The 18,233-nt window shown below is 40.9% G+C and overlaps 1 protein-coding gene and 1 pseudogene across 1 annotated transcript in view; one reads left to right on the top strand and one right to left on the bottom strand.

Moving 5' to 3' along the window:
- The first annotated feature begins 2,999 nt into the window (after positions 1–2,999).
- Positions 3,000–3,658, top strand: LOC150061374 (acyl-coenzyme A thioesterase THEM4 pseudogene; annotated as a pseudogene).
- An 8,045-nt stretch (positions 3,659–11,703) lies between these two features.
- Plppr4 (phospholipid phosphatase related 4) overlaps positions 11,704–18,233 on the bottom strand; it is a 41,641-nt gene continuing 35,111 nt past the window's right edge. The window contains exons 4-7 of the mRNA XM_090334254.1: positions 17,979–18,174; positions 15,892–15,949; positions 14,719–14,892; positions 11,704–13,208 (exon numbers count right to left, since the gene is read on the bottom strand). Coding sequence (XP_090190380.1) covers positions 11,787–13,208; positions 14,719–14,892; positions 15,892–15,949; positions 17,979–18,174 — 1,850 coding nt within the window. The 3' untranslated portion in view covers positions 11,704–11,786. The remainder of the gene's footprint in view (positions 13,209–14,718; positions 14,893–15,891; positions 15,950–17,978; positions 18,175–18,233) is intronic.

The raw sequence follows: 18,233 nt of genomic DNA, 5'->3' as shown, positions 1-18,233 counted from the left end.
CATTAAACTGCAGAGCTTCTGTATGGCAAAGGACATAGCTAGAAAACTAAGTAGAAAGCCTACAGATTGGGAGAAGATCTTCACTAACCATACAATGGACAAAGGCCTCATATCTAAAATATATCAACAGCTCAAAAAATTGAATCACTCCAAAACTAATCTCCAAAGAAACAACCATCCCATTAAAAGATGGGCCAAAGACTTAAAGAGAGTCTTCTCTGAAGAAGAAACAAAAATGGCCTATAGACACATGAAGAAATGCTCAACATCTCTGGTCATAAAAGAAATGCAAATGAAAACAACTCTAAGATTCCACCTCACTCCAGCTAGAATGGCCAGGATCAAGAAATCTAATAACAACAGATGCTGGTGGGGATGTAGCCAGGAGGGATCGTTACTACATTGTTGATGGGAGTGCAAGCTCATTCAACCACTATGGAAAGCAGTATGACGGTTCCTCAAAAGACTAAACATAGAGCTCCCCTATGACCCAGCAATTCCACTACTTGGCATTTACCCAACCGTCCAGAAAAAAGGCCATACTAAAGCCACTAGCACAACAATGTTCATTGCAGCACTATTTACCATAGCAAAGATATGGAAACAACCCAGATCCCCCTCAGTTGATGAGTGGATCAACAAGATGTGGTATTTAAACACAATGGAATTCTATGCTGCTGTCAGAAAGAACAACATCACCCCATTTGTTAGGAAATGGAAAGACTTAGAAAAAACCATATTAAGTGAAGTAAGCCAGACTCAAAGAACATAGGCTCAATGGTTTCCCTCATCTGTCATTATCAGTAGTAATCTTGGGCTCTCCTAGCAGAGATTTACAATAGAACAAAACCTAGATACATAAGGCCATATAGTATGATGCTAAATGAAAGAACCTCCAGGATATAGAAACAAAAGCCATGTAATGAGTGATTGTTGTCCTTAATGTACTATGTTATCTCTCTCTCTTCTGTTGTCTCTTGGATATCTCATATGGTTACAGTATTTTACCTTGTTATCTGATATATATGCTTATTTGGTTATTTGAAATAGGATAGGGAAGGGGGGAAAACAAGATGAAGGGCGGGGGCGGGGGGAGGGAAATGGGGACCAAGACATGAGAAAGGTATCAATGTTTGTGAAGTAATGCACCTTCTTTCTGGTGAATATAATGTAACCCTTCTATTAATTGCAATAAAATATATGAAAAAAAGAAACTGGACTGAAGGCAAGTGGCCTCTAGAAAGAGATGGAAGTTTTAGACAGAGAAGCTAATTTTTTAGGATAAAGACACTGACTTTATTTCAAGAATTGTAGAGTCCTGCTTTCATGTAATAGAATTTTGGGATAAGGCCCATAATCATGAATTCTGAAGCATAGTATAATATATCTACCTGCTTAAACTGAGGGTAACAGCAATATCCCACAGACCCTTGAAAAGGACTTTTCTGGGCCTTGTATGAAAGTGTTTCCTTCAGAGAAGAAGGAGGAAACATAGCTCAGAGAACATGAAAAGTTGTGAGAATTATGTCATTCAAACATCTTTCTTGGTTTCAGATCCCAGTATAATGACTTTTTTCCATTAATACATGGGGTAAGGACTTTATTTGTGTATGTTGCTGGTCCTGGAGCTTGAACTCAGGACCTGTCAGTGAGCTTCCTTTGTTTAAGGCCAGTGCTCTTCCACTTGAGCCATAGCAGCACTTCCAGCTTTTTCTTATTAGTGATAAGAATCTTATGAATTTTTCTACCCTGGGTGGTTTTGAACCAAGGTACTCAGATATTTACCTCCTGAGTAGCTAGGATTTCATGCATGAGCCACAAGCACCTCGTTGGGGTTAGGGCTTTCTATCCATTAGGCCCTGAGGCTTCTTTCTCATTAGTTCGGGGAGTTACAAGATGGCCTGCTTATTACTAGCTAGTCTTGTCACAGGGATTTCTTTTATGGATATTTAAAGAAAAATAAGTTTAAAAAAAGCACTGACATGGTAGTTAATTTGAATAATGGAAGATCCCCCAAGACTATACATGCTTATGTACACTCAGCATCCATTTGAAGTGAGAGCTTGCCTGACATGTGTGATACCTTGCCAGTTCAGTTTGCTCAGCAGGAAAGTAAATTGCAAGACACCACATTTGCTCTTGACAATATTATTTAGTATTTTAGACTCAACAAGTGGAGAAACTTGGTTAGTACGTTAGGCTTTTATAAGAACAATTAAGCTAGAAAGAAAAGTATAGGTTTATATTTTTCTTTCCACTTAGTATAGAGATTCTTCATCCTTTACTAAAACAAAGCAAAACAACCCCAATAACTCAGGCTAATACTCTCCACTTGGCTTATGCCTAACCCAGCTCTTTGCTGGTTATTTTGAAGATGAAATCTAGCAAACTTTTCTGTCCTGGTTGACCTCTAAGTGTCATCACCTAAATCTCAGCCTCTCAGTAGTTACGATTATACACACCCTGCAGCTCCTTGTATATCTTATACTTTAATTGTGAAAGTTGAGACATTCAAAAGTTTAGAGCTGGAGGAAGGGAAGAAAATGAATGTCTCAACTAGATCAACTTTTGAAGAACATGCAAACATACATTTACATAGCTTCTACCTATATACTTAATATCATAAATACTTAAGCATTAGTTCCAATTTGCATCAATAAAATCTCACCATTAGTGAAAATTGGGCCAAATATTTGCAAAAACTTCTTGAAATAATTGCTTACATGTGTCATCTCCAATTCCTGTCCTATTTGTTTATAAACCCACACCCATCAGGCTCTTGTTCCAACGGCTTCCCTAAGACTCGGTTCATCAAAGCCCTCAGTGGCCATACTATTGCATGGCTGTAAGTTCAACCTGTGGGTTGGGGCTGATGCGCTTTATATCATTACATAACTGCCATTCATGAGGCAAGTTAAGAATGTACATATCTGTGACTTCATTGTTTTGTTTGAAAGTTTTAGGACCGCTTTAGGAGGTCTGTGTTGGCGTCCCGAGCCATGCTGAGAAGCTGCGCCATGCTCCTGCGCAGCGCACTCTTGGCCGGGGAGAGCTGTGGAAGTCATTTTCTTCTGAGAAGGTCAGTCCTAAGGACTAATGGAGCAAGGACCTACAATTCCTTTTTGACCAGCTCATGAAGAAATGTGAAGATGGATCCTGGAAACGTTTGCCTTGATATAGGAAAAATCTTACTGAAAAGTTTAAAGACTTCCAAACCAGTTTTCTAGACCCAAGGCATATCAAAGAAGAACATATGTCAAAGGCCCAACTCTTCACCAGGAGCTTTGAGGATGGCATGAGCTATGAATATGTGATGTTCTGTAACGATGAAAAAAAGGTTGTTTGCCTTTTTCAAGGAGGTCCTTACCTGCAAGGAGCACCTGAATTCATTCGTGGAGGGGCCATTGCGTCCGTCTTTGATGCTACTATTGGTGTGTGTGCATCTAGAGCTGAGGGAGTTTCCATGACTGCCCATCTCAACATCAATTAGAAGAGACCTATCTCTCTTTGTTCTGTGGTGATAAACAGCCAACTTGATAAAATTGAAGGAAGGAAACTTTCTCTTTCCTGTAATGTTCAAAGTAGTGATGAGAAGACCTTACACACAGAAGCCACAGGCTCATTTGTAAAGTTGGATTCTAAAAAACATTTAACATAGAAGAGCTTTCAGAGGATTGCACGCCGTTCTGCATGAGGCTCTTCCTCCTCCAGCTGTCCTCCCTCCTGCTCTGCTCAAGCTCTGCAGAATCCCCCAAGGGAGCCTGCTAAATCTGATCCTTCAGAACATACTTGTGAATAGAATCCAGACTCTTCCACCATCTAAACTTTTTAACAGGAAGCACTTCCATGAGAGTATCAACAGTTCTTTGTATCTCTCTAGGATAAAAGTATAGAAATATAAGCCATATAATGAATGATTGTTGTTCTTAAGGTACTATGTTATCTCTCATCTCTTTTGCTGTCCCTTGGTTATCTCATATTGTTACAGTATCTCACTTTGTTACCTGACATATCGGATATATTTGTATTTGGTTATTTGAAATTGGATAGGGAAGGGGGGAAAACAAGGGTGGGGGTGGGAGGGAGGGAAATGGGGACCAAGACATGTGAAAGGGTATCAGTGTATGGGAATTAATGCACCATCTCTCTGGCAAATATCATGTAACCCTTCTATTAATTACAATAAAAATATATGAAAATAAAAATAAAATAAAATAAATATGAAAAAAGTATGGTTCTTCTGTAATTTGAACAGACTCTTTCAAGCGGTACAAAAATTAACACCTGCCCATGGAAAACCTGGGAAAAGTTTGATGAAAATACTAGGAAACCAATGTAGGAATAAATAAGTTGAATTGTAAGAAAGAAAAGAAAGTTTTAAATTGATGCTTCTTATTTTCGGCTTAATTTTTCTTTCAAGTTTCAGTTGATGATTTCTCCCCCATCCCCAAATGTTCTAGCATCTGTCAAATATCTAGCAATCATTCTTCCAGATGCTAAGATATTTCAGATGCACTAAGCTCAATTCTGTTTCTAAGGGACATTTCCCTTAACACTCTTCAGCCTCCTGCTCCTATCTGGACAAGCTGATTTCTGGGCTTGGTTACAATTGATAGGTAAGAGTACAGAATGCAAAACTCCCAACATAGAAAAATTTTTACTTGAGTTGCTTTACTTTCATAACCAACTACCCAAAGAGGCAATCTTCTCTCTCTCTTTTTTTCACATTGTCTTCATTATGTACAATATCTCTGTCCAAGTGTACATTGAATGAATACCCAGGTACATTGAATTTTGGATTCATTTGAACTCACAATGACTTTATTCTCTCTCTAAAGACTATCTCCAAATATCATCATAGTCTAAAGAACAAAGAGTTAAGGCTTCAAAAATTCAGAAGAGACTTGGAGCACAGAATTCAATTCTGAACAGGCAGCCTTGCAGGAGTAAATACCATCACACACAATCAGGGAGAGGGCAGAAAAGCAAAGTAGCCCTCAGTGATGGCAGGCTCTACAGAGTTGCTGAGTTCATGCCACCTTCATCTAGCAAGTCACAAATCCATCTTCTCTTTAGGGTAGGAATATTTGTGATCTGCTGTGGTTGGTAGTTTCTCTGTGCTTTGATAACTTTTGTTGATTCTCTTTACTCAGTTCAATAGTTTTGTATAGTCCTTTCATCCAAAATCTCTTCAAGTCATCCATGTTCTGCTGGTACCCTGACTGATGGATGCATCTGTTTGACCCTGTACCCTTGACATCTGTTCTTAATGTCATTTTATGTAAGAATGGAAGGATATTCACATGGGTGTTTCCCTAGAGTTTACTTACTTAAAGCCTAATGGATTTAGGAGTTCATCTTTGAAGATTAATTACCTGGAAAAGCCCAAGACTTGTTCTACTAAGTTGGTTTTGTACTGTAATCATTGTTTTTTCTCTCTTCTAGAAATAGGATTAGATATAGCTAATTCTTGCCTTCATCCTGTGTCTATCCATCTAGTATCAATAGCCATTTGCCCCTGATTAATTAGCTGCAGACATTGAAGTAAAGGGACATTTATGGAGTAGTTTTTTTTAAAGAGAAAATTCCCACCAACACTTGTGGAGGTATCAATCATATTCATGTATTTTAATGACACTGCCTTGATTCTGTATTTGCTAGCAACAACACAAAGGACCTCATGTCAGACTCAAATTCATAGTTACCAACCAATTCTATCTTAAACCCTATCACACCAAATATTTGTCCTTTTTCTATCCTATCCCTCTATGAGTTCTTAACGTGATACATTATTCATATTCTTAAAGCTTCCAGGGCAGGACTTGAAATGCTAATCCAAGCAGGTAAAGAGAGAGGACCAGGAAAGTTGTCCCACGAGTCTTGCCCCTGCTATGGCATGTAGTCAGCAGAAGCGATCAAATACATCCAGAGGAGAAGCAGAAGACAGTGGAGTTGGGGGCCAGTAAGGCTGCTTTGGGGATCCATGGAAAGAGCTGACAGAGGAAGTTCTGCAGCAGCACAGCCTCACCTGCACTGGAATAGAAGGTGAGGCTCTCAGAAGATGTGGAATTCCAGCAGTGTGTGCATGTGTTGGTAGGTGGTGGTGAGGGAGCTACATCTATAGAGGAAAAAGACAGGCCTCAACACACCAAGGGGACTTGCCTCATCCTTTTCTGGCTGCTTCATGCAGCAGCCCATGCCAGCCCCACAGATGATATTACCAGGAACATTGGTGAAGGCTTGGAAGAAGAAAGATGAGTTTCAGCATAAGATTCAACTAGCCCTTATTGCTACATGGAAGCATCAGGTTTGCTGGGTTCCCAGAAGCCAGGAGGCATGATTATTGTTCCCCATCTTGTGACTACGTCATAGGAAATCTTCTGTCTTCCAGTGAAGGGAACTGGCTATGTATAGCTGATACATTAATACTTAAAAAAATAAGAACTAGAAGTTCTCTAAGCCACATGGAGAACTTAATGAGGATATCTGGTTTGATTTGTGCCTTTCAGAAGTTCATGTAACTGCCATAGGAATTCTGTGGTGAAGAGAAATGGGAGCCCAGGCCTGGCTAATACGCAAGAGCTTACATAAAGACCATGGTAAGAGAGATGAGAGAGAAAAAGTATCCTAGTTGAGACATATTCTAAAGGTTGAAATGATAGGACTTTTGACTAGGAACAAATGGTGAGAGAAAGGAATGGATGAAGGATAATTTTGAACTTTTCTTCAGCTGCTGTGGTGGGAAAGTATATTGTTTTTGGAAACAGCAAAAACAAATGCTGGCATAGAAATCAGGAAATTCATATATCATTTTTAAACATTAAATTTGAAATAATGGTAGATATTTAAATAACACCATCAGTCAAAAAGACAATTTTTAAAAAATCATGTTAAGATGAGAATGAACTTAGGATACATTGCACCAGTAAGCACACAATGTTTAATTATGTGCCTGCTCTATAACTATTGATTTAGTTCTGAAAACTACTCTAAATTATTATCTCTGTGGTACAGACAAGTGAATTGGGTCAACTTACAGACTGTTTCCTTACTCTGTAATTCTAAATATATATAATGTTTTACAAGTAGAAGATTGGGAGAAATGAGTGGCCAACATGTACTAACTACAAAGAAGTCACTAAAAATCTTGAACTCTTACCTGTTTCTCAGCTTGAAGAATAATCTTGAATGTTTGAGTATGAAGAGGGTTTTTGAGCTTTGTGATTTTTTTTTGCAAACACAGATGAGGAAGTTACTCTTTATTGGTACTTGCCTCCTCTCCAGAGTGGACAGAGGAGGTAGAAAGATTGGAACAATTAACTGTTGCTACTGTTCAAAGACAGCTTGTTCCAGAAAATTTGGCTTGCACTATATAAACACTTTTAAGACATACAACAATCTGTTTTCAAAGTCATGGAGTAGATTTTTGAACACTGGAACTTGAGGGCACAAATAAACAATCATTTCTCCCTACTGCAAATTCTCTTATATTTTTCTTTATGCACTGAATTCTATGATTTACTTGCATTAAGATACTATTCTCATTCGTACTATATTAAGATACTGTACTGTACTTTTATATTTATTGAGTATTTTGCGTATAATGGCCTTATTATAATTTAGTGTGCAAAAATACTAAATGCCTCCTTCCTTGAATCAGTTAATTCGCTTAATAATGCAAATTGTGTAGGTAAGTTGCCACATTGATTTTGTAAAACAAAGATCTATGAATGTTTGGAAAAGGGAGAGTTTGAATTAGTTCTTTTTGCAAAGTAAGCTGACTCTGAAGTTGGAAGACTTAAACATTCATTCAGTGAGTAAATTCATTCATCAATACTCATGTTGGTTGGGTGCTTGACCTACATGATAGAGAGATAGGATAATTATAAGAGTTATGTGAACAGTAGGCTTATGTTTTCTGCCCCCAGTGACCTACTGACACCTTCTAGTTGTACTGATGTGTAAGTAACTCCTTTTGTGTTCTAACTTTCTCATGGGTGAGACCGGTCATTGTCATGGCTATTCCGGAAAGGAATAATGATTTCTCAGTTATTTTCAATTATAAAATAAGAAGATTGAGGTTTAACCCTGAAGGATCAAAGGAAATGGAAAAACCCACTTGGTTAGAGAAGACACAAAACTTAGTTGGTTCCAAGACCTTGCAGTTAGAAGCTTCCCTTCCTTGCTTCTCTGGCAGCAAAATAATGCAGTTCAGACAATTTCAGTGTGTTGTGAGTATTGGATACTACATCTAAGTTATTATGGAAGCAAAGCTGTTTATATTTAATTTGCCCTCTCTCATCCTCATTCCTTTATTTTTTTTTTGAAACTTTCAGTACTGGTTCTGGGTTTGAACTCAGAGCCTAGGTGATGTTCCTGGCTTTTATGCTCTCTCTCTCTGAGCTTTATATCCAAGGTTAGCGCTCCACTATTTGAGGAATAGCTCCTCTCCTGGATTTTTGGAGATGAGAGTAGCACAAACTTTTGTTGCTCAGGTTGGCTTCAAACAACAATCCTCAGCTCTCAGTCTCCTGAGCAGCTAAGATTACAGATGTGAGCCACTAGTGCCTGACTGATCCCTATTCTTGTAACAAAATTGTGACAGACCAACCTTGGAAGTCACGTGTTTGAAGCCTGAAAACTTTCCCTCCAAATATGGGCTGATGATTTCTGAACTATTTGTATATAAATGTTTGGAATTGGCTGTATTCGGCATAACTCTCTGGAGACTCTAAGTTCTGTGTGTCATAGGTTTCTTCTTTGACTTCTCTTCCCTTCCTTCCCCTTCCTCTTCCTTTCCTCCTCTCTTGTTCTTCCTCCTTCTCTCCCCTCCTCTAATTTCTATTTCAAGTGGCTCATCTTTTGATATTTTCTTGTGATTAGGTGGTATAGTCACTGAAGATTACATATAACCAGAGCTCACCTACGATAGTCCATATTCCGTTACTGAGCTCTATGTCAGCTTCAAGCTGTACTATTCTCTCAGTTGTTTTCCTATAGCTGTTATTATTCATGTATACTAGTTCTAATCTAAAGAGCACAATAACCCTCTTTTGATGAAGAAATCTAATCTTTATTTCTATGATGTTAGCACAATATGCTCACACAATAGCTTTGATCTGTACTTAAACAAAATACATTTATAGCACTTTACAAACTTTATAGGTTTGGAAAAAACATTGCATAACATTTTATTAAACACAATACTTTATATATATTATATTCATAATATTATTTACTTTAAAAAGATAATGAGCTCTCTTTATCCAATACTTGGGTTTGTCAATAAAGCACAGCCTAACAAAGGAAGAAGTGCTCTCATTAGCAAAGAAGATAAATAGAACACTAATTAGGATAACCACCTGTTAGTCTGACTTATTTTAAATTAAGGTACCAGTGGAATGTAAACAAATATTTTTGTAATTTTCTTTTTACAAAAAAGATGTGTTATCAAATACACATGCAGAGGTCTGAGTTCTAGTGTCTATGATTACATTACCCTAGCAATGTGGTAGAATTTGTGAAGTCATTAAAAACAGTAGCCTTTGGCACTTTGAGTAGAAAAAAGAACCTCTCGATATTATGTAAAGAAAAAGAAACCCACTTCAGTGACTAGAGAAGTACTTTAAAATCTTCTGTTAAGAAATAGGAAAGTGTAGGAAATATCAGACTGCACCTGAAATGCTGAAGCTTAGTTTTTCTTCAGAGAATGAAAACCAGCCCACCTTTCCCTCGAGTCACTGGCAAAAGCCAGTAGGAGAATCATGGTGGTGGTGATGGTAAAAAGTGGGGGAAGGCAACGATTTACTCCCACTGCCCTCTCCAAGAAGGAAATTGCCAGAAGGGATGGTGGTTGAGTCTGTATGTTATTGCCAGAGTTATCAGTTCTGCTGGTTTCAACAAGATTCCTAATGTCTTAGGACACTGGCTTCCCAAGAAAGCTCTGCCCTTTCTGTATAGAAACTGATCATGATGTGATATTATTTCTCTCTAAACTACTCTTGCTCTCACTGGAAACTGAACGAAGACCAAATCAACCAGCAGTTGTTTCTTTTGAGCCTCTTGCCAATCATCAGCGTACATTAGGATTCTTAAGAAATGGTGTAGAAAAGGTTGACTACTGAATTCCAAGAACCAAGTATTGCCTCATCCTTTAAATATGTGTCTTGGACAAAACACATTTCCAAATATTTTGCTTTGATCTCTTGATAGTATTGATTTCCTTTGATTTAGGCTCAAAGCTTAAGTTGAGATAGCAAAAAAAATGGTTGCTTGCACTAAAGATATGCTTGTTTAGATATTTTAATGGTATACATTCTTAATTTGTACTGTGAGATATTTTTGCTTATCAATTTGCTTTTTTTTTCTGTTGGTGTGCAGTTAGGAATAACTCTTTTAGAGAATATGGCAAAAATCTAACTACTGTATCTCTGGTTCTTTAGGATATTGAAAAAAGTCAATAGTCTGGGGGAAAATACAAGTTTTGAGTTATCTTTTAAGAAAGTTATATAAGCCAGTTGATTGGAGCTAAGAATAGACTTGACCAACATTTCTGGCAATATTACCCAGTATGTCAAATTTTGGCTCAGATTTCTTGTCACAGCAGTATATTTTGTTTATTTTGCTCAAGGAATGTTATTTTTGCTGTTTTTTTAAAAAATAAATAAAACATATCGATAAATGTCAAAAAATCAACGAATGAAAAGCTATCAAAGGCAAAAATATAGCATCACAACAATACCAAAGTTGCTCTGAAACAAGATATATAAATTATATGAATTAACTCCACTAAAACAAGATTCTGCACTAGCCGTACTGTACTTAAATAAAGAATTTGCAGCCAAAAGGGAAAAAAAATATGATGCAGCCAAACACTAAGTTATATTCCTTTTTCTAAGGGAAATATCCCTACACAATTTTTGATCAATGCTGAAATGTACGAAAACTGGTCATAGTTTTAACTGAGAACCCCTGCAAGAAGGGTGCAGGTGTCCTATTCAACTAACACAAACTAGCCAACATCTTTCGGAATAAAGTAGCATTTCTTTGACAAGGAAGTAGTACACCACTATTTCACAGCTAAGTAAGTTTTGAGAGTTTACATGGTATATGTACTATAATAATGAATCATCAGCACCACGATACTGAGTTTTGGGTGCAGATTCTGAAGAAGAAGTAGTAGAAGAAAAGAAAATAATAGATAATACTGCATGGCCTCTGCTGTAGAAAACGCCTCGCGTTCTGGATTCCCACAGCAAATTGTAAAGGAAAAATAAAGATTAGAGAGAAAAAAAAAATCAAAAACAACCCAAACAACCCCAAAGTTGGCACACTCAGGAAGTGAAATAGTATACCTAGAAGGATACCTTTTTCTTTGTTCTTTTTAATTTTTGTTGTTGTTGTTGTTAAGTAAGTGCCCTCTTTGGTAGAACCTCCTGAATCCTGAATCTGATGACCAATCTTCAAGAAACATCCCTGCACAGTCTCAACACGGTTAGGTTCTTGGCCTTGTGCTTTTCTCCTCTCCTGGATGTAAAAATGAAATAAAATAATAAAATGTACAAGGTGTGTGTGTGTGTGTGTGTGTGTGTGAAGTCAAGAGTGACAAGAGGCCCCCCGGGGGGCTGACATTGGCAAGAAGGCTTCCAGGAACCTCTCTGGATGGCAGAGGCCCAGATGAAGAATCTGCGCTGCGCGTGGTCATGGTTTTGGGGTGGTGGCGGCTGGGGCGGGGGGAGGGCTGCCCCCCTTTCCCCTACCCCCAGGGTCGAATGGCCGCCGCTCAGTCAGTCCTTGTAGGCCCGGGTCGGGGAGGTCCCTTTGTAGAAGATGTTCCGGGTGTTTTCGGGACTGGTGCTCCTCTCCGGGATGAGGATGATGTTGCCTTTCCGGCGCAGCGTGGAGTCGCGCGAGGAGGAGATGGAGAGCGTCTCGGAGCCCAGCTCGCTGCCCTCCACGGGCGTGACGCGGATGGTGGCGAGGGCGGCGTGGTGGTGGTGGTGGTGGTGGTGCTGGGGCGGCGGCGGCCCGGGCTGCGGCTCGCCATTGGCGTCGATGTTGCTGCGCTTGCGATCCCCGGAGCCGAAGCTGTCCTTGAGCGACTCGCAGCTCTCCGAGTCCCGGTTGAGATCGTTGAGCTCGTAGGCCTGGCGCAGGCTGGCCTTCTCCGGGGCTTTCCACTTCCAGGAGCCGCTGCCCTCGCCCTCGGTGGTGGAGGGGATCTGGATGACCGGCCGGTTGTTCTCGGGGTGCGCCTCCACCCTCACGATGCCGCCCCCGCCGCCTCCGCCGCCCCCGCCCGGCTCGTGGTCGGTGAGGGTCTTGTAGCGGATGGAGCCGGTGCAGGAGACAGTGCCGCCGCTGCCGTCGGAGTTCTTGGGGCTGCTCTGCAGCACGCCCTGCTGCTTCGACATGGCGATCACCTGCATGATGCGCGGCTGGCTGTTGCTCCGGTTGCAGGCCACGGTCTTCTCGGCTGCCTTCAGCCACTTGGCCCGGGCCGAGCTGCTGCTCTTGGGGGACGCGGCGGCGATGTTCTCGTGGGTCTCCTCGGGGATGTGCACCAGCTGGGACGAGCCCGGGCGGGACTGGATGGACACGCGCGGGCCTCCCCCGGCCAGGCTGTTGTTACACCCGGGCACGGTGCCCGGCTGGATCTTCAGGTACTGGTTCTGGCCGGGGGCGCCGTGGTGGTCTCCGTTGACGCCCACCCTGGCGGGCTCCGAGCTGGATCTCATCTCCATGGCCCGGGGCGGGGACTGGCCGCCGGGCTCCGAGTCCATCACCTGCAAGGACATCTTCCGGCTCTCGTTCTTGCTCTTCCACTGCGTGAGCAGCTGCTTGGAGCGCGCCGAGTCCATGGACGCGTGGATGCTGGCGTTGCGCCTCACCGGGTCCTCCACCGACGGGGTGTTGGCGCGGGGCAGGGTGTTGCTGAACGTCACCATGTTCTCCTTCCCCAAGGGGCTGCGCGGGGTGATGATCTGCACATCTGCGTTGGCGCGCTTCAGGTTGCTCAGGGAGCCGGCGGCATCGCGGTGGTGGTTGCGGTTGAGGATACCCTCCGTGTGCGCCAGGCCGTCGCCGCCGCCTTTGGCCGCCAACCCCCGGCTCGAGTCCTGGTGGAGGTCCGACAGGGATCGCAGGGCTTCCCGGTGCTGAAGCACGCTCTCTTCGCTGGGGAGGAAGTTCCCTACAGCATACAGGCCCTGCGTGGAAGGGAGCAGAGCCACCATCAGTCTCTGGAGGGCAGGTGACCAAATGGGGGTGGAGGGGTGGGGAAGGAGGTCATGGCAGAGGAGCCAAGCTGCTTTTCTTTCTGCACCCCAGGGGCTGCTTTCTACCCACCCCCTACCCAACCTTATGTTTATTTCCAGAAGGTAGGGCCGAAGAATGCGAATAGGCAGGACATTTATTCATCCCCCCCACCACCACCCCAACCCAACCCCCTTTGGAAGTAATCCACTTTTTTGGGTTAAAGAACTTCTTGTTGAGTGACACTTGAAGTAGCTGAAGTGATTTATTTTATCTCCCATTTGCAATCACCCCTTATGACAGAAAAGAAGATATACAGCAGTGGATCATTCATAAAACGTCACCTCTCTCTCTCTCTCTCTCTCTCTCTCTCTCTCTCTCTCTCTCTCTCTCTCTCTCACACACACACACACACACACACACACACACACACACACACACACACACACAGAGGAGGGAGAGATGGTTGTTGGTACTGGGATTTGAGCTCTGGACCTTGCACTCGTCTTTCACTTTTTTTGCTCAATATTGACATTCTACCACTTGGGCTACACCTCCACCTAAGTCTTTTTTTCTGCTTAGTTGGAGATAAGAGTGTCTCAAGTTTGTCTGTCTAGTCTGGCTTTGAATCTCAATCTTCATATCTCCACCTCCTGAGTAGAAAAGATTATAGGCAGGAGCCACCAGTGTCCAGAGATCATATCTAGACACCAGTCCTCAGACAGAAGCACCACACCCTTTCCTGATTAAAATGTGGAACTTCAGCTGGAAAATTTGGATTCATTAGTGCTATGCCACTAAAGAGTAGCCAGTTTTACTTCATTTTGGATTTTATATGCCATCTATCCGGTTTTGTTTGTTTTAGAATTGGAAAGGGCCTAATTTCCAATTCAGAAAGACTACTCTTTCTACATTTGCAGATTGTCTAGTGTTTGCAGGGGTTTCAGCTTTGTGGGATACTTGGGTTAGAGATCAGATCAAGCAGGGGGGCCTGTGTGTTCTCCATCTCAACAGGAGGACGTCACTGTCTGCTTTTCATGTTGAAGCTATGGCATAGCATAGATTTTTACTTTTTAGGCAATGCTTAACTTTGAGCAGCACAGGCTTAGAACCACATGTCCAATTTGAGTAGATTGAGCACAAACAAAAAATGAAATGGTTGGCTGGCCCCTCTGTGGCTACATTATTATTATTATTATTATTATTATTATTATTATTGTTTACGAGAGTGTGTTTCTATGTAGTGTAGGCTATTCTCAAACTTGGGATTTCCTGTCTTAGCTTCCTGAGAGCTAGGATTATAGGCAGGTGCCCCCAAGCACAGCTCCAGCTATTAACTTTTGGTTATCATTTTAGTGTAAAATATATTGTAAGCAAGTTGCACCAATTATCCTGCACGACTTATACATGCTTTTCCATTTGTTAAAGCTGTAGTTCATCAGACAATAGTGACAAATGGCTCACCAAATACAGGGCAATCCCGCCTCCTATTAAAAAGCCACAGTAGACATCCACTGGGTGGTTCTTGTATTGAGTGATTCGTGTCAGCCCACAGATGATGCCACAGATGATGAACGTGAACACCAGGAGAGGTTTCAGAAGCTTTGACGAATCAGTTAACGTGGAATTGAAGTACATCTTTCAAAGGAAAGAAGGGGGCTAAGTACGCTAGAAATCCATTTGCCTAGAAAAGTCTAATGAAGTAAAAATGCAAACTCAAGCCTCCCTGACACTCCAGCCTCAGCTTTGGTCACCTCATCTCCCTGCTGCAGCCCTGTTGTCCACCAGTGAACGTGAAGACGTATGACACCCTTCATCCAAGGATCAGTTTTCTTATTGCATTGCGTGGACATTTGAGAGAGATTGAAGCCAAAGATTCAACCAGATACCTTTAAGCTTCGTGTGTGTGTGTGTGTGTGTGTGTGTGCTCGCGCGCGTGCGTGTGTGTGTGTGTGTGTGTGTGTTTGTGTGTGTGTGTGACAAAATTTCAATCTATTTTGGTCACAGAAGACTCCAGGGGCTATTACCATCATCAGACACAGTGACTTTCCATGGTACAACATTTGCCAAATCTACACTGACCTAGAATTTACCAGTGTTAAGTAAATACTCTCTTTGTATACTCAGTCTCATTCTCTCAACATTTTTGTATTTGGTAGTACCCTTCCACAAAGTATAACATTACAAGGGAAGGATACAAGGGCAAGTGAATATGGATTATATAGTAAAATGGCTTCACTTTCCATTTTTTTTTTTTTTTGTCAGTCATGGGGCTTGAATTCTGGGCCTCGGCACTGTCCCTGAACTCCTCAGTTAAAGGCTACTACCCTCGCCCTTTGAGCCATAGCACCACTTCCAGTTTTCTAGTGGTTAAAGGAAATAAGAGTCTCATGGTCTTTAGTGCCCAGGCTGGCTTTGAACCTTGATCCTCAGATCTCAGCCTACTGAGTAGCTAGGATTACAGGCATGAAGTATCGTGCCCAGCTCCAATTTTTTTTTCTGATTTTTGCTTTCAATGTCCCCCCTTAAAAAATGCCACATGAAAGTTTGTAATCTAATTAGTCATCTGACAGGGTGTCATTTCTCTGATTTTTTTTTTGTAGGACATGATTTAATGTTGAAGAATCAGTTACTTACCGAAACGTACACAGCAGCAAAGGCCGCGAGCGTGGCATGTTGAGATGGGAACGACTTCCTGTTGAGGGAGGGGAGCCAAATTATGCCTTTGAACTTAGATGCACTACTAGCCATTATTTCAAAAATAAATGAGGGCTTAAAAATAATGGGTGCTCAACTCAAAGCCACAATGCAAGAAGCAGTAACTTTATCTTGTAACTGATTTTTTTTTAATGCAATGAAACAAATGTTAACAAAACAAAACAAGGTGCTGGTAAGTCACACATATATTCCTAACTTACTCAGGAAGAAATCCAAATGGTCATAATTCAAAGCCAGCCAAAGAAGAGAGGTCTGTGAAACTCCATATCCAAAGTAACCATGGCTCAAACGATAGATTACCAGCCAGCTAAGCACAAGGCCCTCTTCAAACACTGATCTGAGTAACAGCACTTTATTCAGACAGAAGTGTTAGAGGTAGCGGTTGAAAGACAGCATGATAAAAGACAGTGAAAGAGACTGACAAACAAGGCGGAAGAGGAGGAGGAAGAGAAGAAGATGACAAAAGAGATTTCTTGCAACAAATTTAAAATACTAGGAAAAAACTCAATTATTAAAAAGCTCTCCTAGTTATTTATGTATTATTCAACACAATATAACAGTGCTGAGGACACACATATGTATTTAGATGCAAAAGTACTGAATGATTTATGAAATTTGTGTATATATACATATAATTTATATAATCACATAATTGCAGATCTGATTTTGCAAGTATATTCCTCAGTCTATTTTCACTCTTTTGTAGATTTTTGAGAACTCATTGAATTTCATTTAATTCTTAAATAATCATTTAATGGCCCAGATCCCTTGGCAGTTTATATCTCTTGAAATTCCTCCTATACATTCTCTTGTCATCCAAGCTTACTTTTACTCTGAGTATGTGTGTGTGTTTGTGTGTGTCAGTCCTAGGGCTTGAACTCAAGGCCTGGGTGCTATCCTTGAACTCTGGCTCAAAGCTAGTGCTCTACTACTTGAGCCACAGTGACACTTCTGTCTTTGATTTTCTGACTTTGATTTTACTTTATTGATTGAAAAAAAAGAGTGCATTAGTAGTTTCCTTTTATTTTCTGTTCCTTATTGTTCAAAGGTGTTTTAGATCTTCTGGGTTCATTCAGAACAAACAGATTATTATTATTATTTCTCAATCTCCATTAAAGGAGTAATTCAGATGACTCTCTTGATGAAAGATGGTTGGGTACCAGGAGTTCATATCTGTAATCCTAGCTACTCAAGAGGCTAAGATCTGAGCACCGTGGTTCACACTCAATATGGAAAGAGAACTCCTTGGGGCTCATATCTCCAATCAACCAGCAGAAAGTAGGAATTGGATGTATGGCTCAAGTGATAGAACACCAGTCTTGAGAGAAAAAGCCATGAGATCCTGAGGACCTAAGTTCTAGGCCCAATATTGGTGAGAGATAGAGATAGAGATAGAGATAGAGATAGATAGATAGATAGACAGACAGATAGAGAATGTTGAAGTAAATACCTTAGATATTTAGTCTTCCACTTAAGCCAGTAACAAATAAACAAATATATATTGACAGTAATCCTCCAAAAATATCCTAAAATAAAACAACTGAGGAAATCTAAAACAATAAAGTCATTGATGAGCAGACTAGTAACAGAGTATGAAAGTCAAATTCAGAGACCAAGAGAAGGACTTGGATTAAGTCAGCAGTAGATTTCTGGTACAGTCACTGAGGAGACTGTAATTGAAAATAAAAAACAAGTCATTATTATGCCTGAAAGGGGCAAGGTGAATATGTCACCCTAGGCAATTAGTATCTCACTTTGTTATCTGATATATTGAACTTATTTGTATTTGGATATTTGAAATTTGATAGGGAAGGGGGGAAAACCAAGACGGGTGGGGGGTGTGGGGGGGGAGGGAAACGGGTACCAAGACATGTGAAAGGGTATCAATGTATGTGAATTAATGCACCTTCTATCTGGCAAATATCATGTAACCCTTTTACTAATTACAATAAAAAAAAAGGAAAAAAAATATCAACATGAGGTAGTTTTCCATCTCAGTTTCTCACCTGCCACTGTTGATTACCGTGAGGTCAGAGCCTGAGCATATGTCTTCCACAATGTAAGAATTTTCTTTGCAAGATACATTCAGAGAGGTGTAGTTTGGCTTGCACACAGTCAGAAAGTATGGTGCCTGATATCCCGTGGATAACTGTATAATGTCTGTAATGAGAGCTGTCGAGCATAGTCCAAAGACATGAACACCTATAAGCAAAATGACAAAACATCATTACTGAAGTGTCTCAGCATCAGCCATGTTCATG

The sequence above is a fragment of the Megascapheus bottae genome, chromosome 6, assembly GCF_031878675.1.
Source record: "Megascapheus bottae isolate mThoBot1 chromosome 6, mThoBot2.hap1, whole genome shotgun sequence".
Classification (NCBI taxonomy): domain Eukaryota; kingdom Metazoa; phylum Chordata; class Mammalia; order Rodentia; family Geomyidae; genus Megascapheus; species Megascapheus bottae.
This window is presented reverse-complemented; position numbering and strand designations above follow the sequence as displayed.